Source organism: Orycteropus afer, unplaced genomic scaffold (genome assembly GCF_000298275.1).
Source record: "Orycteropus afer afer isolate SDZICR_OR568_19922 unplaced genomic scaffold, OryAfe1.0 scaffold00059, whole genome shotgun sequence".
Taxonomy (NCBI): Eukaryota; Metazoa; Chordata; class Mammalia; order Tubulidentata; family Orycteropodidae; genus Orycteropus; species Orycteropus afer.
The window spans coordinates 6,261,154-6,286,110 of NW_006921646.1; the positions used below are offsets into that span (position 1 = coordinate 6,261,154).

General features: G+C 41.6%; 1 protein-coding gene across 1 annotated transcript in view; it reads left to right on the top strand.

Annotated features, from left to right (window-relative positions):
• The window catches only part of TBC1D22B (TBC1 domain family member 22B), a 116,540-nt gene that overhangs the window by 44,125 nt on the left and 47,458 nt on the right, over nt 1-24,957 (top strand). The window contains exons 4-9 of the mRNA XM_042780750.1: nt 3,600-3,907; nt 7,588-7,767; nt 8,301-8,371; nt 10,060-10,188; nt 11,855-11,920; nt 16,329-16,443. Of these exons, the coding sequence (XP_042636684.1) occupies nt 3,600-3,907; nt 7,588-7,767; nt 8,301-8,371; nt 10,060-10,188; nt 11,855-11,920; nt 16,329-16,443 (869 nt within the window). The remainder of the gene's footprint in view (nt 1-3,599; nt 3,908-7,587; nt 7,768-8,300; nt 8,372-10,059; nt 10,189-11,854; nt 11,921-16,328; nt 16,444-24,957) is intronic.

The following is a 24,957-nucleotide window of genomic DNA, read 5'->3' on the forward strand; positions in this document are numbered from 1 at the left end:
CGAGGAGTGGCTGGTGGGTTTGAACCACCAGCCGTCTGGTTAGCAGGCAAGTGTCTTAGCCACTATGCTACCAGAGTCACCCTTAGGGTTTGGAATTAAACTCACTCCTGTGGCTTCTAGCCAAACAATTGATAGGCCTACAAGGTGAACAATCATACCAGGTGGATACACTCCTTAGAGCAGTCAACCATGGGAGATCAGAAAGGAAGCATTTGTACAGGGATATAACTCAGAGGGCAGGAATGCATAGGAAAGAAGGACACAGGGAGAAGGCACAGGGAAGAAGTGGGAAGAGAGCTGTTGCATTATAGTGATTGCAATCAATGTCATGAAACAAAATGTGTATGAACTATTGAATAGAAAATGAATTTGTGCTGTAAACTTTCACCCAAATCACAATTAAAAAAATACAACCAGAATGGTCCTTAGAAGCAAGGATGGTAAGACTTCGTCTCACGTACTTTGGACATGTTGTCAGGAGAGACCAGTCCCTGGAGAAGGATATCATGCTGGTAAAGTAGAGGGTGAAACAGAGGAAGACTCTCAACAAGGTGGATTGATATGGTGGCTGCAACAATGGGCTCAAACATAGCAGCGATTGTGAGGAGGGCTCAGGACCAGGCAGTGTTTCCTACGTAGGGTCACTATGAGTCAGGACTGTCTTGACAGCACCTAACACAACATTTTCACTTTATTGAGATAATGTTTCATGTAAATAAATAATTTTCAAAATAAGTTTTAATAACATTCCATTTTGGTGTCAGAACCATACCTTATTTAATAATTTCCCATTTCTAGATGTTTATGTTGTTTATGGGAGCTCTGGTGGCATAGTGCCAAAGGCATTTGACTGCTAACCAGAAGGCTGGAGGTTCAAACCCACCAGCCACTCCTTGGAAGGAAGACTGAGCAATCTACTTGTGTAGAAATACCGCCTCAGAAACCCAAGGAGGGGTTGCTATGAGTTGGATCCAACTCAACGGCAGTGATTTTTTTTTTTAATGTTATTTATAGTTTTTAACCAAAAAAGTAACACTGGTGTAAACTGTTTTAGATAATCTTTGTTTGCATCTTTGATTATTTTCTTTTGGTCAGAGATTATGAACCATTTTAAGGCTCATTATATATACATTGCCAGATTATTTTTCAGAAGAGTTGTACAACATACAGCCCCACCTGCAGTGAGAGAACTAATCTTACCAGTGACGTCATTATTGTTGGTGTTACCCAGTATGGTTAACATATAGTGGTGTATGGGCACATACACCCAGCCCCCCCCATGGACCTTCTGTGCCAGACATACAGAATCCTTAGTAATGTTTATAAGGAATTTTAATAATAGAATAATATGTGATAAATATAGTTATAAAAACCAAACTCAGTGCTGACGAATCAGATCTGACTTGGTTAAATATATTTGTTAGATTATATGAACACTAACAAAATTGTTTTGTAAAATCTTTCTACATTGAATTACATTAGTGGTTGACTTACTCTCAACAAGTTATTGATATAGGCTCACAAATATTAATTACCACAATATTGGAGCTCAAACACCAGAAAATTTGACAAAATCAGCGACTATAAAAGCACCAGCATCAACAACATGCTGGTCTGTCATGCCAATGAAACCATGTGATTCAAAGTGCCATTGTAATTGGGTAGTAATGACAACTGTGACCAGAGTGCATCAAAAGGTTTAAAAGTAAATTAGCTTAGAGTTTTACCCTTGTAGGTACATTGATATATGTAAGCTGGACTTAAGAAAAATGTTTTCATTGTTACAGCTAACTATAGGGATATATTTATTAAAAAATAATACATTTCTGCAGAAACACTGCACAAAAATTTTATAGACAATCATTTTAGTCTCACTCTCCCTGACTGTGTCATTCATTGCAGTCCACATCCCTGCACAACGCCCACCCCCCCAGTGATGTCACTATGTACTGGTCAGCACTGAAAAGTATAACTTTTTAAATCTTTGCTAATTTAATGGATGAAAATGGTATCTTTTTCTAATCACATGTAAACTGTTACTCTTGTAATTTTGTATTTTTTTTTCCCTCTATTCTGTGTGAGTCCAGTGTTTGAAAATAATGCCATAGTGATATCTCACCCTCTTTTTGGTGTTAATGATAGGGACCTTCTGATGAGCTCTCTGAGTTACCTGGCTGTGTTTATTGATGTTGATAACTATCTTTCCTAATAAGTTTTGGACTCACCTAGGGAGATGGGACAGATTAGCAGACCAAGCATCACTACCCAAAGGGTAGAAACATCTCAAGAAGATGGGGAGACTTCAGCTTTTTTCCCCACAAAGCCTTGTTTTCACTTTAGAGTTGTTCTGCCTTGTTAGGGACAAGGGGGAGGGAGAAGGAAGGGCAATGAGACATTTCAATGATGTTTTTACCCCTTTGTGCTCTAGTCCCTGTGTACTATAGGCTTACACAAAGCTATACCCTCTGCTTCCCTGTTCAGGGTATAAAGGATACCAGATACGACTGAATTAGAAATGTGTCAATCAGATAGTTCTCTGGAACCAGAATAAGGGTTGGGGGCAGGGGGAGGATTGAGATATACAGAGAAAAAGTTCAGGATATTAGGAATGGTTGGCATGATTCTTAAAACTCTTTCTTCAGTGGGTTAATTTAGTGTTTCACAAGTTTCAGTCATTATCATCTTCATGATTTTTTGGTCATATTCTTTACTATTATTTACTAAATACATTAAAAAAATAAGCTCATTTTATGTGCTCCAATAGATTTATTTTCAAAATAAACATTATCATTTCTATAAATGGAAAATAATATCATTTGCCATAAATCAAAAGTAACCTTAAAAGTAAGCACAGTGCAAGACAGAATAATCTTATTAAATTCAAAAGCAGATCTGTTGCTTGCAATTGTGTTGATCCTGAGACTGACCTCTCTTTGCTGCAAAACAGTCTTACAGATAGAGTTAACCCCATACTGAGACTTTCTCCTCAAGGCTAGCAGAAAGACTTTAAAAGAATGTAAAAAAAAAAAAAAAAGATAACTTTTTCAGTTGGGACTCAATAGCTAATGCTATATATGTGGACTAACAATTATCTCCTGTTCTAGGGGTACGTTAAGTTAGGTTGCCATAACAAATTAACCCTGACATCTCAATGGATTAATACAACAAAGGTTTATTTCTTGCTCATGTCACATGTCCAAAGTGGGGTAAGGTAGAGGTTGGAGGATGGGCTGTGCTCCATGTAGTCATTCAGTAATCCAGGCTGCAGGCTCCACTGTCTGAAAGCTCTACAGTCACCAAGCAGAAGAGAGCTTATAGAGACTCACACTTGCTGTTTTATACTCTAGCCTGGAAGTGAATAGCTTAGGGGTTGGAATATATAGATAAGCACATGGATTATTTGATGAGCATTGCTTTCTCTGCTATATAGAGCTGATCTAGATGCATGTAGATGAAGAATGGATAGGTATGTTTTTTATTTGAAGAAGGTAATAATTATATTTGGCATAGTTTATAGTAGTATCAGTATTATACTAAGCAAATGAAGGTGGTCAGATGTATCAGGCTATCTGTTGGTAATGGTGTCTCCTTTCTTGAAGCTTCATTAAAGAACGATCAAAAGTCAATGCAGTACCTCTGAAGAATAAGAAGGCCTCCAGTTTTCATGAGTTTGCCCGGAGTACCAGTGATGCTTGGGACATTGGCGATGATGAGGAAGAGGACTTTTCCTCACCTTCTTTCCAAACTTTGAACTCAAAGGTTGCTTTGGCAACTGCAGCCCAAGTCTTAGAAAATCACAGCAAGCTGAGGGTGAAACCAGAACGGTCCCAGTCAGCAACATCCGACGTTCCTGCCAACTACAAGGTCATAAAGTCCAGCAGTGATGCCCAGCTGTCCAGAAACTCCAGTAAGTTCATCCTGCCCTACTCCATAGCCACAGCCTTCCCAGCAGAATGCATTTTAAATAAAAAAGATGTTTCTTTAGCAAGTCACTCAGCTCTTCCATTGGATGATACATTAAACAAGCTCAAGCCAGAAGTACAACATCAGTGAACCTAACTGGTCATAAGCTATACTGGCACCCTTCCACCTTGATGGCCACTTAGCCCTGTGACCTGGAACTATACTTCCAGACACCCAAGTGTTAACCTGCCATTTTTGTCTTTTCTCTTCTCCCTCTGTTGAGGTCTAAAACTTTTGTGGTTTAATTGCTTCATGTTGCCTTAAGCCTAGTTTAAGAATATGGACTAAGGGATTTCAAGTTGTTAGTGGCTGTATTTCACAAACATTTGGTACTGTTAATGGGCCTCCTCAGCCCTGGGGAACAGCCACTAATACCAAGTTGCCTTTTTCCTGTTCCTGAGGGGCTGGGTCACAGCTTTCTGACTGTCAGGCATGCCCATCAGGTTGGGTGAGGTGGGAGGAGATACCAGTTCTGTTTCTTCTTAGGAAACTGGCCTCAATAACCATTTGGGGTGATGGTGGTTTTATAAGACATTTGGAAACTCTTGATAGACTCTTTTAGCACAAACTTCTGCATTTTATTGTTGCCCTAAGGGTTTTGTGAAAGTTGCTTATTCTAACTCATAGTGAACCAACCCCCTTTGGGTTTCTGAGGCAGTATCTCTAAGGAAGTAGATTGCCCAGTCTCCCTTCCAAGGAGCGGATGATGAGTTTGAACCGCCAACCTTCTGGTTAGTAGTCAAATGGCTTGGTACTACACCACCAGAGCTCCTAAAAGGTGAGAAGGAAGTAGAAAATGTCAGAGCCATGGTGTATGTCCTGGCTCGTGTTCTAAGATAATTTCTTCTTGTAGAGCTTTAGACTAAGCATGTAATCGTGCAATTAGGCTATAAGGCCTTTAAAATAACACTCAGCACTTTCCTTTGCTGATTTGGGCCCCAGCTTGAACCTTTAGTGCCATGCCCAGACAGTCATTCTGTATTGATTGACCAGATGGCCACAGCTACAGGCTGTGGAAAGTGTCTATGCACTGTGATTGAGGGTCTCCAGAGCTTTCCAGGGTGACGGAGACCTCCCTTCACAGTTCCAGTGAGCTGTCCTTATGCAGCCAGGGCCTTCCAAAGCATTTCTTTTATGGAGGTCCTGTCCATGAGCATGTACCTGTTAATAACGAATATCAGAGTTGTATGTCTGTCTCAGCTTTGAAGTGTGTGGTCTGCATTTTCTAGGTCCCTTGTTAGACTAGGCCTCCCAGCTAAGTACCTTGTGGCAGTTGTTTCTATAAACCTAGTTGTGCTAGTTGGTTAGTATTCATTGTTTAATTCTTCTTGTAATGACAACTTTTTAAGGCCCAGATACATAAAAGTCATGAATTAAAAGCTGAGCTTTGTTTGAGGGTGTCTTAGCTATCTAGTGTTGCTATAACAGAAATATCACAAATGTATGGCTTTAACAAATGGAAATTTATTTTCTCACAGTTTAAGCACACTGGTGGTGCAGTAGGTAAGTGCTTGGCTAACTGAAAGGTAGGCAGTTTGAATCCACCAGCCGCTCTGCAGGAGAAAGATGAAGCAGTCTGCTCTCATAGATTTCAGCCTTGGAAACCCTATGGGGCATTTCTACTCTCTTATGTAGGATCACTGTGAGTTGCAATCAACTCGATGGCAGTGGATTTGGGGTTTTGGAGGCAGCTGTTGTTGTGGTTAGGTGCCATCAAGTCAGCTCCAACTCATAGTGATCCTGTGTACAATAAAATGAAACACTGCCTGGTCCTATGCCAGCCTCACAGTCCTTGCTGTGCCTGAGCCTGTTGTTGCAGCTACTGTGTCAGTCTGTTTCATTGAGGGCCTTCACCTTTTTCACTCACCCTCCAATTTACCAGCATGATAGCCTTCTCCAGGGAATGGTCCCTTCTGACAACATGACCAAAGTAGGTGAGACAAAGTCTGAATTCAAGGCCCCAGCTCTAGGGAAAGCCTTTCTCTCTCTCTCTCTCTGACTGCTCTAGGGGAACGTCCTTCTCTTTTTTCAGCCTCTGTCCCTATTCATGCCATCTATCTTCCCCCATCTCTGCTTCCTTGCTTAATCTGCTTTTTTATATTTCAAGAGATTAATTTAAGACACATTCTATACCAATGGAGCTCTGGTAGCATAGTAGGTAAGACATTTGGTTGTTAAACAGAAAGTGAACAGTTCAAACCCACTAGCTGCTCCATGGGAGAAAGATGAGGCAATCTACTTCCATAAAGATTTATAGCCTTGGAAACCTAATTGGGGTCACTATGAGTCTGAATCCACTCAATAGCAGTGGGTTTGGTTTTTTGGCACTGATACTGCCTCGTTAACATAACAAAGAAAACTCATTCCCAAATGGGATTATAACCACAGGTATGAGGATTAGGATTTACAACACTATGTTTTGGGGACACAATTCAATCCATAACAGGGGGCAGTAAAATAAACAGGGGTTTTGGGGTCAGACATATGCCTAAGGTGGCATCTTAGCTTTTACCTGTGAGTTACTTAACCTTCCTGAGCCATGGTTTCCTCATCTGTAAGACAATAATAAATTCCTACCATATGTTGTAAGGATCAAATGAGAGATCATATGTAAAAGTGACCAGCACATGCTAAGTACTCAATATATATTAGTCCTATATTGCTTATTTCTCCTATTCACCATCTAGTTTAGACAGGTCTGGAGCCAGACATAGAGCTCATTTTGAGTCTGTGTTCCTGTTAATTCAGTTAAGTCCTAGCAGAATTAAAAGCTGGTTCATTTTATTGTGCTCTGGTGGTACAGTAGTTAAAACATTTGGCTGCTAACCAAAAGGTCAGCAGTTTGCCCACCAGCCATTCCATGGGAGAAAGATGAGGCAGTTTGCTTTTATAAAGATTTACAGCCTTGGAACTCTATGGGGCAGTTCTGCTCCGTTCTGTAGGGTTGCTACAAGTCGGAATCAACTTGATGGCAGTGGGTTTGGAATGGGTTCATTTTGGTGGGAAGTGTAGGCACACACAGGAACTGCAGCTGCCCCGAAGTAGGATTGCTTTAGGCCAGAAGTTCTTACCCCGTGTTGGAAGGCCAAGAACAGGCTCCAATTGTGCCAGTGATTTTGATCTTGTCAGCTCTGGGGGCAGTTGAGCAGGGCCTGGGGCTGCCGGAGAGTGGCCATGTCCTTTTACTGCAGTGTACTTTATATTGGCATCATTTGTTATGTACTTGTGATGTGGAAAGGGAAGGAAAGCACTGCCTTAGGCAACAGTGCCACAGATCTCACAATTAAGCACAGAGAAAAAGTTGCAGGTTTGTGTAGAAAGAGAACATTTGATTCTTTTCTGGAATTGGCAAAAGAGTTCTCAAAGTTGCTGCAGCATCTGGAATCTGTGTTAGCACGTAAGAAGCCTTGGTATGTAGGGTAAAAACGTAGCCTTTCCTCTGGATGGACTAATGGAGCATGAGCTGGGTTCCATCCATCAACCCCCTGGGCACCTACAGGTGGCACACACACTATGTAGTTGCAGCTCTCAGGGAGAAGACACAATACCTAACGGTTAATTTTAAGCCTTTGGAATCTGTGTTCTTCAAATAGCTTGTTATGTTTCTTTTCCAAATTGTCTCAGGTGATACATGCCTGAGGAACCCTCTTCACAAACAGCAGTCACTCCCTCTCCGACCCATCATCCCCCTCGTTGCCCGGATCTCAGACCAGAATGCTTCTGGGGCTCCCCCAATGACGGTGAGGGAGAAAACCCGCCTAGAAAAATTCCGGCAGCTTCTCTCCAGCCACAACACTGATTTAGGTGAGTTCCTGTGAGCCCTGGGCAAGGTAGGACCTCTTGGTGACTGGAATTCTCAGAGACCCAGAAGCTATTGCTCTTTATTCTTCCTTCTTTTACTTTTCCAGCATCTCCTGATCTGATGCCCATTGCAGTGACATGCAGGTATTAAGTCAGAAGTATGTTTCTAGAGATTAGGGACCAAATGAGGTGGGACTGGTTTCTGTGGCCTGTAGACCATAGTGCGACTATTCTGGCTTTGGTCTCTACCTCCAGGTGATTCTTACTGAAATCCACACCTACTGATCTTTATATTCCCCTCTGACTCTAATGTCTGAGCTGACTGGATTGCTACCGCAGAGCTGTGTCCTTGACACTTTGCTGCTCAGGGCTGCTGTTGTGGGCTTTTTCCCTGTGCTTGTCAGTAGCAGGTGGTGGCAGCAGCAATGGTGGTGGTCTTACTTGAATGATGGGAGGCATCTGGCAGTGCGGATTGAGATTTGTTTTAGGGCATATATGGGAAGAGCCAATCCAATGAGGCTGTTGTCTGTTTGCAGATGAACTGAGGAAGTATAGCTGGCCAGGGGTTCCCAGGGAGGTTCGACCTGTAACCTGGAGACTCCTGTCGGTGAGTTCTACCCACCCTATAGAGAAGTGTGACCCTTCACTGCCCTTCTTGCCTGATGAGGTTAGTCTAGGCACATTAGTCTTCTTCCATAGACTTCTCTAGTCCTGCTCAGTATGAATAGGACTGTGGGACTATGGTCCTGTTTCTATGTATAAAGCAATGTTCTTTTTGTTTGTTTGTTTTTAGGTTGCCAGGCTTTAAAAATAATAATAATAATTTATTTTATTTTTATTGTTGTTGTTGATAATATACACAGCAGAACATATGCAGTTCAACAATTTCTACATGTCCAGTTCAGTGACGTTGATCACATTCTTCAGTTCGTGCAACCATTCTCACCCTCCTTTTCTAAGTTGTTCCTCCCTCATTAACATGAACTCACTGCTCCCTAAGGTTCCTATCTAATCTCCTCTTTTGAGTTGTAAAGCAACATTCTTGAGTGTTTATTCCCACACATGTAGAGTGAGAATATATTGTTATTCCCACACATGTAGAAGAGCACAAGCTTGCTCCTCTAGTCACGACCTCACTTTCTTAACAGAGAAGAGGAGGAATATCGTGAGCCAGTGTGATCTCAGCACTTGATTGGGGCAAGCTCCCACATTGCCTGTGCTTCACTCCTTGATCAGTATGAATCAACAAAGTGGTTGAAACCAACTCTGCCACTGTGCAGAGTTGATAAACGGAGCCCCATTGGAAGCCTGCACATATCCTGCTTTCACAGAGTACAGAGCACTGTGCCAGCCCCTGCGATAGGAACACTTGGGTTTCCCAGACCTGTAAAATTCATTCATTCATTCAGCTGATTCATTGACATGCCTGCTGTTCACCCAGCACAGTGCCAGGTGCAGTGAGAGTATATACAAATGAATGAACCACAACCCCTGCTCTCCAGGTGTTCACTGTAGAAGGTTTTAAGTAAATGTCTGCAAGAGGAAGAATCTCCCCTGACTCCCCTCCCCCAGCCTCAGTCTTGCAACCATGTAGTCATTGCCTCTGCCACTTGTAATACATTTGAATGCTATTCAAAGTAGAGTTTGTGAGAATGAAAGGGGAATAGGAGATGTAAGATTTGAGAATAGGATCTAGACCAGGGATAAGAATGACAGCTGACCTGGAGCTCTGGGTAGAAGGGAGGCTGCTGCTGTCAGAAGTTCTGTGGCTGGAGGTGGTAGTACCATGTTGAAGATTGTATTCAGCTTCCTAAGCTGGTAATTCTGGATTACCAGAAAAGAATGTGTAACCAGCACCAGCTTACTTGGTGTACTATAACATGCACCTCCGAGGTTGCTGGATCCTGTGATTCTCCAAAGTCTGTGCCTGCACACACATAGCCCTCAGAGTCCATGATGTGGGCCCAGGTCCCTCCCACTGACCTACATTCACTGTCTACTGTGCCAACTCTGAGAGCTCTGGAAGCTCACCAGCTCTTAGCACAGTACAGGGCCAAAGAAGCAAATAACCCTGGGAAAATTGGCCTTGCTTCATCTGCCCACATGTGGATCTCATTGAATGAGGAGAAGGCAAACACTGGGTGGCCAAAACCAGAAGGAGATTTACCCTTGTCCTCTTGGCAGTTTTTCTTTCATTCCTTTGATAGTTTCCAAGCCACTGCTTAGGCTTAAATAAAAGTTAAGGATTCATCCAACCGGTGCCTGTCCCCATCTGACTGGCAGTCCTGTCTGTAGGGCTATCTCCCAGCCAACACCGAGAGGAGGAAGTTGACCCTGCAGCGGAAGCGGGAGGAATATTTTGGCTTCATTGAGCAGTATTATGACTCTCGAAATGAGGAGCATCACCAGGACACCTACAGACAGGTACAGTCATCACCTGCTGCCTCTTCTTTCTTTCCTTAATAGTCATAATCTTCAGCTGTGTCTCCTGGTAATATCAAGGTACAGATTTTCCAAGTCTTCAGGCAGTAGCATGCTGCTTAGGATTTTTTTCCCTGCCCAGAGCCACTGTTTTCCTTCTTTCCATTCATCAGCTCTGATTTTATCCATTTAAAAAGAAAGGGGGAAAAAAAAAAATATATATATATATATATATATATATACACATATACACACATACATACACACATACATATATATATATATGCAGGCACAGATACATACATACATACATAATCTTGAAGGCACTCTCATAGTGCAGTGGTTCCAGCATTTGGCTGCTAACCAAAACATCAGCGGTTTAAACCCATCAGCTGTACTGCAAGAGAAAGATGAGGCAGTCTGCTTCCATAGATTTACAGCCTTGGAAACCCTATTGGGCAGTTCTTCTTTGTCCTATAGAGTCACTATGAGTAGCAATCAACTCGATGGCAGTGGGTTTTTTACCTACACATACATACATATATATTATTTTTGGCACTGGTCATTGGCAGTGCGTCTCAAAACTTAATGTGCATACAAATTACCTAGGATCTTGAAAAAGTCCTGCCTAGGGATTATGATAAAGTGCAGATTCTGATTCAGTAGGTCTGGGTACTTTTAACAAGCTCCTAGGTGATGCTGATGCTGCTGGTCCACAGACCACACTGAGGAGTAAGGGTCATAGGACGCAAGGCAAAAGACAGGTTCACTCAGCAGTGGTCCATTCCCTCTGGACTGTAACATCAATGTGTCCTTTGGAGCTGCAGTGCCTATTCAGCACCCATGTCTTCCTATCTGCAGGAGTGAAGCCATCAGCAGCCTCAGTGGGGAGTTTTCTATCATCACTCATAGTGGTCCCCACAGCCTAAGAAAGGTCTACTGGAAGCATCATATGTTGAGGGGAAAAAGATTATTTCATGTACAACTGGGGTGTGTGATTTTCAGGCCCCAAACCTTTTTTTTCAGCTCTGTAGCCACTGATAAGTCCTTAGGATTGTTAGACTAGGCATTAGGAAATCGCAAAGTCCTCTCCCCTGAGGCCAAAACCAACTGTAATGACCTTTTTGGTAACAGAAGTAAGAACTTTCATTTTCAGTTACTGAAGGCCAAGTCCCCTGGGTCCTCCTCCATTTCTTAGATGTCATGACTTCACAGCCAAGCCCTTCTCCCTCTCATAGCACATCATTATCACTATCAGGGCTCTTCCTGTTCATGGGAACTGTTAATAACATTCTAAAAGAAGAGTATGCATTTGGAGCATGCCTGTGACATAAGTGCCAGCCCAGAGTGAAACAGACTCTAGAGCAATAGGAAAAAATAGTGGATTCTCTTGGGTTGTGAAGCCTATTGCTTTTTAATATAAATGGTTTATTTTGGGGAGATTTCCTTACTGCTCAGTAAGCTATGGCTATTGTCGGAACACATTCCAGATGGACAGGTAGGTTTAAGTAGACTTTTTTCTATGTCATTCAGTTTTTTTCTACAGATAAGTTGTGCTCTAACTCTTACTTTCTTGATTCCCAGCCCTTAAGAAACTAACTTCTCAAAATTATGTGTCAGAAGGACAAATTGGCATTTGTGTTTTTTGGACATGGCTTCTCTTTTTCAGATTCACATTGACATTCCAAGGACGAATCCTCTCATTCCATTGTTCCAGCAGCCACTTGTACAGGAGGTGAGGGAAGTACTTAACATTCTCCAACCCTTCTCCCCGCTTCCTCTGGCACCTGTTCTGTGTGGCTGATTGTGGTGGCCCTCTCTCCAGCTATGGGCAGGTTTACAGCTAATCAGAATAGTAGCTTGTGTTCATATATGGAGCTTTGGTCCTGTCACATTATTTTCTCATGCATTCTCATTTGATCTGCATAGCAAACCTATGAGTTTAGAGAGGTTAAAACTTGCCCCAAATCTTTTTTTTTTTCCCCTAGTGCTTTCTTTCTTTTAATTTTTATTGTGATTTGGGTGCAAGTTTTCAGAGCAAATTCATTTTCCATACGGCAGTTCACATACACTTTTGTCTTATGACATTGACTACAATTTCCCACAGTGCAACAGCTCTCTTCCCACTTCCTCCTCATAGTTACCTCTTCCCTGTATCTTTGCCTCCCATACACTCCTGCCCCCCCTCAGGTGTCTTCCTGTGCATACACAGCCCTTCTATTCTCCCATGATTTACCTCTCCAAGGAGAGTATCTACCTGAATATAAATGTTCAGCCCACATGACAGTCTTTTATTTGCCTGGAAGCCACAGGAGTGGGTTTAATTCAAGACCTGAAGGGCAGCTAGGGGTCATAGTCTCAGGGGTTTCACCAGGCTCTATCAGACCAATAAACCTGGTCCTTTTTTTTTTTTTTTAATGATTTTGAGTTTTGTTCCACATTGTTCTTCCACTCTATCCAGGATCTCCTACGTAGATCCCCTTCCAAGTGATTGGAATCTGTGGTAGCTGGGCACCATCTAGTTCTTCTGGTCTCATAGTGATATAGGCTGAGGATCACATGGTATACCAGTTGCTTGGACTAACTGTTTCCTTGCATCTTTGGTTTTCTTCATTCTTTGCTCTGGACAAGAAGAGACCCATCATTGCATCTAGATGGCCACTTGTAAGCTTTTTAAGATCACAGTTGCTACTCTTCAAAGTAGGATGTGGAACAATGTTTTTGTGTAGTATGTTATGCCAGTTGAGCTTGATGTCCCCTGTGACCTTGCCCCAAGTCTTGATACTAGCTGGTGGCAGAGTAAAAACTAGTAGCTACATCTTGGAATTCCTATTCCTATGTTCTGTCAACTTTATCAAGCTAGAAATGTAGTATTTTGAGACCTAAGGAGTTAACGAGGCACATGAAAGTCTCAGTGGGACTAGCTCCTCTTTAGTGACGAAGCTTTGTCAAGTTCAGAGGTACTGTGAGAGTCCTGGAGTAGAGCCAGTAAATTATAGATGCAATTCTTCCCATCCCTCATGAAAAACTTAAGTGCTACCTATTCTTTCACCTTCTTCCAGATGGTATAGGCCTAACCTCATGGCACATTTATGATGAGTATTTGGGGCCTTGATTCTGTTTGGTATTATTTTCTTATTGTTTCTATCGTGAAAGTCTTTTGACCCAAACAGTGACTATAAACTCCTTGAGGTTAGGGGTGTCCTTTGCAGCTTCTAGTAGCTAGGGCACTGGGGATAAGTGATCTTTGAATTGAGCTTTTAGTTATCTTCATAATAGAGGACAGTGGTTAAAAAATGACCAAATAATTTCTTTTTCTTTTGTTTTTTTGGAATTGTGATTTGGGTGAAAATTTACAGAGCAAATTCACTTTCTATACAGCAGTTCACATACACTTTGTCTCATGACATTGACCACAATTTACCACAGTGCAGCAGCTCCCCTCCCACTTTCTCCCGACAGTCATCTCTTCCCTGTGTCCATCCCTCCATACACCCCTGCCCCCTGAGCTGTCTCCCTGTGCATAAACAGCCCTTCTTTTCTCCCATGATTATTCTCTCCAAGGAGTATATCTACCTCAGGTAAATGTTCAATTCATATGCCTGTCTTTTGTTTGGCTGGAAACCACAGACATGGGTTCAATTCCAGGCCTGAAGAGCAGCTAGGGGCCATAGTCTCAGTGGTTCCACCAGGCTCTATCGGTCCAGCAAACCTGGTCCCCCCCCCCCTTTTTTTTTAAATGACCAAATAATTTCTATTTGACTTTGGATTAGATTCATAATTCTGTTCAATAGATGTCTTCACTGGAAGATTTTTAGAGTAGCACTATTATTTTACCTATAAGATTCAGCTCAAAGGAAGCTTAAAACCTATTTAGGATCTCTTTGCTTCTCCTATTCTATTTCTCATGGCTTAGCTCTGCTTATTCCTCATTTTAAATTAGAAAAGTTCAAATACTTATCTTTTACTTGTACATGCTTATTCTAAACTTGAGGATGGGGAAAATTAGTTTGCTTGAAAGGCTTCTCCTAGTAAGGGAAGCAAATGTGAAGAGGGAAACTCAGACTACATTCATTCCAGGTTGTTTGTTTCCTTTTTTCTCCCAGACAAATAATTTTTTCATCCAGCAAGCTATAGTCATCTTAAGCATAGTTAAAATGCCAACTAAGGAAAAAAAAATGCCAACTAAGAAGCAGAGAACCAAGTTACATTGGGGGTTGAAGGCTTGCTTTGCAAGCCTGATGATACTTGAGAATTGACTAGAGTAAGTCAGAATTATCCACACTAGTGGAAGAGGTGTAGGAAAAACCTTCAGGAATTATCCTATTCACTCCTAACTATGAGGCAGGATTATCCCAGGCTTTCATAGTGCATATTCAATGGACTCCCCTGGTAACCAGAGTTGGTGCTCTTCAGTTTCCATCTCTTTGACTTCTTTACTCATACAGTGTGAGTATACTTTCCTTACCAGAGAAGGATTATTGCAGGTCTCCTGATTCTGAACAGCTAGCTTCAATGCACTTGGCCATTGTTAAAGTCAATCTTCAAGAATTTGCATATTCATGAGGGATTGAGAGTATTGAGTGGAAGCCCTCATAAGTCCTCAGAAAGACTGACCTGGAGGATCTTACTTTTTAGCAGCATTCAGCTGCTAACCTGATGCTCATTGCTGTGACATACAAGTATTAAGTCGAAAGTATATTAATTACTAGAGATTAGAGACCACAAGAGATGACTACAGACGTACATAGGCCATAATAGTTAAAAAGGAAACAGAGTGGGTTTTCCTGAACAAAGTGAGCCTAACAATTTCAAGGGAAGGAAAGGAATCATTTATCAACAGACTAGGTGGCAAGGTCTAATGGAAGTAGAGGTGTGCTCTCATTGTCTGTAAGAGCAGGCGAGTTGATAGGGGAGCTGTTTGCACGGCTCTGTCCATCAGCTGGAAGTCCACTCAGCCATTAGTGACACAGGAGCTGGGAAACATCTTTTATTGTGTCTCTGGATTTCCTGCTCCTCTCCTATACCAGCTAACTAACTCCAAAGCCATATAGCCATTTTCTTTACATTGGTCTCCCTGGGAGGTTTTCCTCCCTTGTACCTGACCTCTGAGAGGACGTCTTTAGTCTAACCCTTGAACTGAGTGTCTGGGACTCTGCTGAGTCCATTGACTACTACCATGTCTGCTGCTAAAGCCTCTCAGATCCTATCCTACCTGCACGTATTCACCATTACCTCTGCCATCTGTCTTGTGTAGTTCATAGAGGTGTGAGGCATCCTAGTCAAAGCCACTCTTAAGAATGTGTCAGGCTCAGGAATTGTGGTCACCCCAGAATAAAGCCAGGGAACAAGTGTTACCAAGTTGAGAGAAGATGGGGGGAAAACATAGTGGATTATAGTTGAGTGAGACAGGGCAGGACTCTGTAAAGGGATGATAAAGGCCTTCCCTTTCACCTCAGCCTAGGCCAGAGGCTTTCCATGGGTGCCCTGGCTGATACCTTTGTTCTCAAACTCCCAGCTGTGGGAATCTGTAAGATTTGGTTTGTTTGACTTCCTATACCCAGCAAATGTCTGGGTTGCATCCTGATATATAAAGTGACTTCCTATATGTATAGTCTGTCACTTGTTCCTAGTCATGCTGGGTTAGAACTAAATCTATATCTGGATCCAGATCTCCTTTTTTCTTAGCAGGGAGATGAAGGAGGGTGTAGAGAAGGTATTTCCTTTCCAAATCCCACAATGACCAGGAAAGATTTAGAAAAATGTATCAGAACTAAGATGTTCTGATATCTTTCTCCTGGAAATAGAGAAACGCTATCTACAATGAGAGTGTGGTGGCCTGAACTAATGACATCCACAGCAAATCTTTTCTACACCATTTGTCTTCCTGTCCTTTCCTTTTCCCAATATTAGAGAAACCAAATATGAGAAGATAAAGGACAAGAAGTATCTACCTCTGCTTGAAAACAACTAGTATCTTAGAAATGTTTTAGATTTATATACTTGCTTTGTCCCACTGTATTTTAAAATTTAGAAATTCCATACCAACCCTAAGAAAGATTATGAGGTTGATTAATGGAAGTGAAGGGAGTGTTTTCCCCATGATTTAACACTCATTTCTTTTTTCTTTCTCATTTTTCCAGATCTTTGAAAGGATTCTATTTATTTGGGCCATCCGGCACCCTGCCAGTGGGTATGTCCAGGGAATTAATGACCTGGTCACTCCATTCTTTGTCGTCTTCCTCTCAGAATATGTGGGTAAGAAGCACAAGTACCAAGTCAAACAAGCTATTGCTCTTTCTTATCTGCAATCTGTTTGTTTATTTGTTTTTCCAAAAAGAGTAGCCAGTGGATATGTCTTGCTAAAAAGAAGATAATGGCTTCAGAACACACAACTAAACCTGTTTTAAAAGCAGCAGCAGCTGCCTGGAATTTATCTCCTGAGATGGTCACAGATCTTACTGAAAAAGACCTGCTGTGTCACAAGAATGACCAAATTGTATTTATAGTCTGACATTTTGATGGTTATTTTAGGATTATTTTACACTTGTCTCAAACCCAGGCTCTCATGCATGAAAGCTGGAATTTTAGGTTTTTTGTCAGGCCTTCACACTTTCATTTACATGCCATATCTTAGAAGCAGAATGCAGGCATGTAGAGGAGGAAAGGTTGTGGCCCCAGGATCCATCTCATGTAGGAGGCAATGGAATGGGCCAATAAGAACTCCAAGACCTTGATTTCTCCATCTACCTTCTTCGTCTCTTGCCCATTGGGCTTGTCACTTTGGAGAGAGTGGTTAGAAAACCTAACTCTGACAGTTACATTTCCTTTCAATCCCAAACCCCTCCTTCAGCCAGCCTAAATTAAGCAATGAGTCTTAAAAGGAGTTGAGGATCTTCTGCGTCTCCTTTTTGGTTTCCTTAATCACTTGTGTTAGGGAAACCCATCTATCATGTCCTGATGCTTTGGTTCTTTCATGTAGGAATCAGAACATTGAAAGGACCCTTAGAAATTTTCTTGTCTAAACTTCACAGATGAGTTATAAGTTGCTTGTCTCCTTATTAGTGGCTAAGCTAGAACTGATAGCCTTTTCTTTAGACTCTGGAGGTGGTGGATGATTGTGGGTTTTGGAGGAGCCGTGGCAGAAGAGGGTGGGTAATAAGAAGTAGAAGAGAAACCCCTTGGAGAAGGAGGGCATAAGAGATGTCTCACATGGTCCATCCCATTCACGTTTTCTGATAGGGCTCAGAGGGATGGCAGTCTTAAAAAGTTAAGGCAAGTGTCTGATAGAACTTGCCACCATCTCTCTGGTTGTAAGGAAATCTAAGAAAAACGTCATAGTTTAGGACTGAACTTCATTCTGGAAAAGTTCAGGGGAAAATTGGAGAATGGGAATATAAATTTCTTTCTAATCAAATTGTATCCAGAATTCTGTACTGTTCTTTAGATATGGATCATAATTTAATGTAAAAAACCTAAATAAGAATTATGTGTAAATACACCAAAATTGATTAAGTAATAAATACAGTTCCTGGTATAAAAGAAAAAAATAAAGTTAAGGCAACTGAATGACACTATCCCTGGTTCCCTGATGTAGCAGCAGCCAGGATAGCACTGGAGTAAGTGTACAGAGTCACTCCTGCCCACTTCCTTGGGTGATCCTCAGCAGCAGGCAAGACCAGTTAAATCCCAGCTGCCAAAATCATAAACGAAACTTTTGTAAGAGGATTGTTTTCATCTTCCCACGCTCCCAATTTTTTTTTCCCATGAACATTCTTTTTTTTTTTTTTAATTGTGATTTGGGTGAAAATTTACAGAGCAAATTCAGTTTCCATACAGCAGTTCACATACACTTTGTCTCATGACATTGACCACAATTTACCACAATGCAACATTTTCCCTCATACTTCCACCTGATAGTTACCTCTTCCCTGTGTCCATCCCTCCATGCACTCCTGCCCCTTGAGCTGTCTCCCTGTGCATAAGCAGCCCTTCTTTCTCCCATAATTGTTCTCTCCAAGGAGTGTATTTACCTCAGGTAAATGTTCAACTCATATGCCTGTCTGTTGTTTGGCTGGAAGCCACAGGCGGGGGTTCAATTCCAGACCTGAAGGGCAGCTAGGGACCATTGTCTCAGTGGTTCCACCAGGCTCTATTGGACCAACAAACCTGGTCCCCCCCCATTTTTTTAAATGATTTTGAATTTTGTTCCACATTGTTCTCCCTCTCTATCCAGGATCTCCTAAATAGATCCCCCTCCAGGTGGTTGACAGTAGTAGCCAGGCACCATCTAGTTCTTCTGGTCTCATAGTCGTATAGGCTGCAGATTGGATGGTGTACCAGTCGCTAGGACTAATTGTTTCCATGAATTTTTGGTTTTCTTCATTCTTCTTTGCTCTGGACGAGGAGAGACCCATCATTGCATCTAGATGGCAGCTTGCAAGCTTTTAAGATCCCAGTCGCTACTCGCCAAAGTAGGAGGTGGAACAATGTTTTGTGTAGTATGTTATGCCAATTGAGCTTGATGTCCCCTGCGACTATGGTCCCAAGCCTACAGGTTCAACTACTTGGTCCCTCTTGGTAGCTGACTGTGACCAAGCAGTGACTGTAACCTTGCCCCTTGTCAGCTCTACTATACACCTAGGAATTCAGATCATACACATAAACTTATAGGACCATTGTCTGCCAACCCTAAACATGTTCTTGGGTACACTCCCCACTTCATAGACATACTTAATACTTCATCCTGTCCACCCAACTATCCACCCGTATACCCATGTTTGCCTTCACTGACAGTACTGTACTATATGTGCAAAAGGGTTCATCTTTGTTATCTGTAATGAGTCAACTTTGGGAGACAGCTTAATTCTGCTTTACTTTAACTTTCTTAAGAAAGCATTAGGAACTCTGGTGACACAGTGGGTAAGTCATTCAGCTGCTAACCCAAAAGGTCAGCAGTTCAAACCCATCAGCTGCTCCATAGAAGAAAGATGAGGCAGTCTGTTCCCATAAGGATTTACAGTCTTGGAAACCCTATGGGGTAGTTCTGCTCTGTCCTATAGGTTCACTATGAGTTGAAATCAACACGATAGCAACAGGTTCTTGCAATAGTAGTTTTCTAAAATAGTACTAAAGGATAAGCCCAGGAACACATTAATGCATTCATTAATCTACATTTGAAGTCAAATGCTGGCATGAAATCTTGATAACAGTAAAAATAATCCATGCAGCTGCAATTCTGATTGGATATTTAATTATCTTGTTAGCTGCCATTTATATTTTAATACCAAGTTTCATTTCTTTTCTGCTAGCATCCATCCCATTTACCTCAACTCCAATCAGTCTCATCCAACATTGCCTTCCTTTGATAGCTAGGACTGCTTCTAATCTGCTGACCAGTAGAACCCTAGCATTTACCCTAGCAGACCCCTAGCATTTATGCAGTGAGACATGAGGTTGTCTGTCCTTAAGGGCCAGGCTTGGCAAGACTAAGTTTAATTTCTGTACCAGGCTTCCTGTGGATCTTCGATACCTCCCCCTAGACCTAGGAAGGTTGGTCTGTTCTTTATTTTATTATTGTGGTAAAATATATATAACAAAAAAGTCACCATTTTAACTTTTCAGGTGTACAATTTAGTGGATTAATTATACTCACCATGTTGTATAACTGTCACTACTACCTATTTCTAAAAGTTTTCCATCCTCCCAGGGGTTGTTTCCCATGTGGAACAGCCCAGAAAATTGCCCTCTTCATCCTGGGCAGGTCTCACCAGATAGCCTTGCCTCACCAGCACAGTTCACTGAACCAGAGTGTGGGAGATCTGCCCTAGTAGAACTGTGGGGTCCACATTGCCACTGGGGCATTGTTTGACCTCTCTCATATCTCCTCCTCTACCTTTTATCTACCACCACTATCATTTTTATAAGTTAGTACCAGAGCTTGCTTCATGCATTGTGTCGTGTTATTGTATAATAGTTGAAAACAGGAAGTCCAGTGACTCCCTTCTGACTTGATAGAGAGGTTGAGCTAGCCCCCAGCCAGCTTCTTTCTCCTGAGCCAGCTGCTCCAGAGAAAGTGGGTTCTCTATGGATAAACTAGCTGTGTCTGTGTCTCTAGTGTTAACAGTGCTGGAAGGTCAGCCATGAGAAGATGCAGTCTCTGGACTATGATCCCTGAAACTGTGGTAGACCTTAAGAAGCTCACTTCTAAGATCATTTAGGCTTTGGTAGGCATTATCAATCTAGCTCTGAGCATTTTGAGATCCAGTATAATTGACAGTGTGATAATTATAAAAATAAACTGCTTAACAGCATCATTTAAGTGATGCATATGAAGAAATTATGTAGAAAGCTGGGCTCATCACTCATGTAACATGACATATCCTGTTTTAAAAGAAAAACAGTGTCTGGTGATAACCTTTGGTGTAAAATGAAACACCAGTGATCAAATAACTCCCCTTCTCCTCTGCATGAAGCAATCCGGTAAGATTTTTGTTTGTAGAATTCTCAGAAGGTCTTCTCAGACCTCTGCCTCATGTGTTCAGTTCCCTGTGGGACACAGGCAATCTACTTCCGTAGTGATACTGCCTCGGAAACCCAAGGAGGGGTCACTATGAGTCAGGTCTGACTCGATGGCACATAACAACAACAACAACAACATGTCCTACATGGTCGACTAGGATTAGCTTGACTGCATGTGATAGAGAATCCCAAATAATAGTGCCTTAAGCACTTTGTTCTTGAACATAGAGTAGCTCAAGCGAATAGAAGAAAGGACAAAGTAAAAGAGCTAAACAGAAGATTTCAAAGGGCAGCTCAAGAAGACAAAGTAAGAATATTATAATGAAATGTGCAAAGACCTGGAGTTAGAAAAATCAGAAGAGAAGAACGTGCTCAGCATTTTTCAATCTAAAAGAACTGAATGAAAAATGGAATCCTCAAGTTGCAGTTGTTGCTGTTGTTATGTGCCATCAAGTTGGACCCAACTCACAGCAACCCTCCTTGGGTTTCCAAGGCAGTATCACTATGGAAGTAGGTTACCTAACCTTCCTTCCGAGGTGTGGCTGGTGGGTTGTAGTAGTGAAGGATATTATGGGCAAAATACTGAATGACATAGGAGGAGGCATCACAAGAAGGTGGAAGGAATAGTCACTGTACCAGAAATAATTGGTCAACATCCTACCATGTCAGGAGGTAGCTTATAATCAAGAATTGATGATATTGAAGGAAGAAGTCCAGACTGTACTGAAGGCACTGGTGAAAAATAAGGCTTCGGGAATTTACAGAATCTGAATAGAGATGTTGCAAAAAATGGATGCAGCACTGGAAGTGCTTACTGTCTATGCCAGGAAATTGGAAGAGATCCATATTTGTACCTAGTCCAAAGACAGATGATCCAACAGAATGCAGAAATTATCAAACAATATCATTAACATTACATGGAAGTTAAATTTTGCTGAAGATAATTCAAAAATGGTTGCAGCAGTACATCCACAGGAAACTGCCAGAAATTCAAGCTGGATTCAAAAGAAGACATGGAATGAGGGATATCACTACTGATCAGATGGGTCTTGGCTAAAAGCAAAGAGTACCAGAAAGATGTTTACCTGTGTTTTACTGACTATGCAAAGGCATTTGACTGTGTGGATCATAACAAATTATGGATAACATTGAGAAGCATGGGAATTCCAGAACACTTAATTGTACTCATTAGGAACCTGTACATAAATAAGGGGCAGTTGTTCAAACACAAAAAGAAGATACTGCATGATTTAAAATCGGGAAGGGCATGTGTTAGGGTTGTATCTTTTCATTATACTTAATTCAGTCTATATACTGAGCAAATAATCTAAGAAACTGGACTATGTGAAGAAGAACATGTCATTAGGATTAGAGGAAGACTCATGAACAGCCTGCAATATGCAGATGATACAGCCTTGCTTGCTGAAAGTGAAGAGTATTTGAAGCATTTACTGATGAAGATCAAAGATTGCAGCATTCAGTATGGATTACACCTCAACATAAAGAAAACAAAAAGTGTCACAACTGGACCAATAAGCCACATCATGATAAACAGAGAAAAGATTAAAGTTGTCAAGGATTTCATTTTACTTGAATCCATAGTCAATGCACATTGACATATTAGTCAAGAAATCACATGACATACTGCATTAGGCAAGTCTGCTGCAAACCAAACCAAAACCAAACTCACTGCTGTCAAGTCAGATCTGACTCATAGCGACCCCTCCTTGGGTTAAGGTGCTATCACTATGGAAGTAGATTGCCCAATCTTCCTTTTGAGGAGTGGCTGGTGGGTTTGAACTGCCAGCCTTCTGGTTAGCAGTCAAATGCCTTAGGCACTACACCACCAGAGCTCCCAGTCTGCTGCAAAGGACATCTTTAAAGTGTTAAAAAAGCAAAGATGTCACTTTGAGGACTGAGGTGCACCTGACCCAAGCCATGTTATTTTCAGTCACCTTGTATACGTGCAAAACCCGGACAAGAATAAGGAAGATTGAGTGAGAATTGATGCATTTGAATTAGGATGTTGGTGAAGAATATTGAATATACCATGGACTGCCAGAAGAATGACCAAAGCTGTCTTGGAATAAGTACAGCTGAAATGTTTCTTGGAAGTAAAGATAGTGAGACTTCTTTCATCTCACATACATGTTATGAGAAGGGACCAGTCTTTGTAGAAGGACATCCACGTGTAGTAGAGAGTCAGCAAAAAAGAGGAAGACCTTCAAGGAGATGGATTGACACAGTCACTGCAACAGCAGGCTCAAATGCAGCAACAATTGTGAGGATTGTGTCCAAAACTGACCAGGCAGTATTTCATTCTGTTGTACATATAGTTGTTATGAGCCGGAAACAATTTGGCAGTACCCAACAACAACAACAAACAAGATAGATAAAGCTATTTCTTTTGTGTAAAATGTACAGAGGTAAGGTAAGGAGTCCAGGGCCTGGTGTGAGAGATCCAGGCGCCTCTCTCTCATTGTTCACCATTCTCAGCGTGTGCTTTACTTCTTGTGATCCAAGATAGCTGTTTATACTCCAACCATCATATCTGCACTCCAGCCAGCGAGGGCAAGAAAAGAAAGGCATATCTTTTCCACTTAAGGACACTTTCCAAAGCTGTCCATAACACTCGAGTTTGGATCTCTTTTGTGTGAACTTAGTCTTGTGGCCATACTTGACTGTTTTTATTCCAGGTAGCCAGTACCCTTCGGGGTCCTATCACCGAGGCGGAAAGTAGCCAGTACCCTTCAGGGTCCTATCACCGAGGCAGAAAGGGGAAACTATAATTCTATAATTAGTGGACAACTATCAATCTTTGCTAGGCTCCTCAGACTCAGTGTGTCCAAAACTGACTCCTTTCTTTTTCATACTCAGCCACCCTTTTCTCTTAGCTGGCAGCATCTCCTGTCACTTAGTCAGAAATGCTAAGAATTATTTGTGATTCTTTTCTCTCACTCCTCCATATCTAGTCAGTTTCAAAACTCTGATGATTTTATGTCCTAAATGTTTCTTGAGTCATCTTCTTCCTCTCTTTTATGCCTATGACTGCATAGGTCAGGCTTGAAAAACTGAAATGACCAAGCATGTTTTCCTGTCTCTAGCTTTTCCCTTTCAGGAGCATCCCATCACTTGCAGGATAAAGTGTCTAGGTTCTCTTAACTTGGCATTTAAGGCCCTGTGGGAGCTGCTCCTTGACTCACGCCTTAAACTCAACAATCCGAAATTGACATTTTTAATCGAAAGCCTTGTTCTGCATCATCCCTTTATCCCCTGAGCTAATCCTTATGCATCCTTTAAAGACTTCTTTTTCTCCTGGAAGCCTGTCCAGAGATGCCTCCAGTTCCAGCTACCCTGATAGTGATCCTTCCACCCTATGCATTTCTTTTGTAGCATTTTATCACATCATTGATATTGTATTTATCACATCATTTGTTTGTATTTCCCTCTGGCTCTTAGCCACCATACTGTGTGACTCTTTGAAGCTAGTGCCTTTATTCTGGTGTCCAAAATAGACATTCTACACATGTCTAGATGAATGAGAGAATAAAAATTTCAAGAGATGTTTTAAGATAGTCAGGAAATAAAACAGCCCTTCTGAGGTTGGCCACTAGAGGGCAGTGAATTACAGTGTTTGAAATTAAGCTGAGCCAGCCAAAAGGCTTATCCTTCAAGGGATAAGGAGCTCTGGTGGTGTAGTGGGTAAGGCATTTGGCTGCTAACCAAAAGATTGGCAGTTCAAACCCACCAGCTGCTCCACAGGAGGAAGATGAGGCAATCTACTTCCATAAAGATTTACACCCTTGGAAACCCAATGGGGGTTGCTGAGTCAGAATTGATTCGATGGCAGTGAGTTTGTTTTTTGTTTTCTTCTAAGGTATGGAGATTCATTCATTCATTCAGTAACTATATATTGACCACCTGTGCTGTTCCAGGCATTTTTGTAGGCACTGGGGATACAGCCATAATCAAAGTAGACAAAAATCATTATCTTCTACTTCTAGGTATTTATTTAAGAAAAAGGAAAGCATATATATCCCCCAAAAGATTTGTATAAGAATATTCATAGCAATTCTATATATAGAAACAGAAACTGGAAACAATCCAAATATCCTTTAATGGGAGAACAGCTATTCTTTTTTTTTTTTTAAATTGTGATTTGGATGAAGATTTACAGAGCAAATTCACTTTCCATACAGCAGTTCACATATACTTTGTTTCATGTCATTGACCACAGTTTACCACAATGCA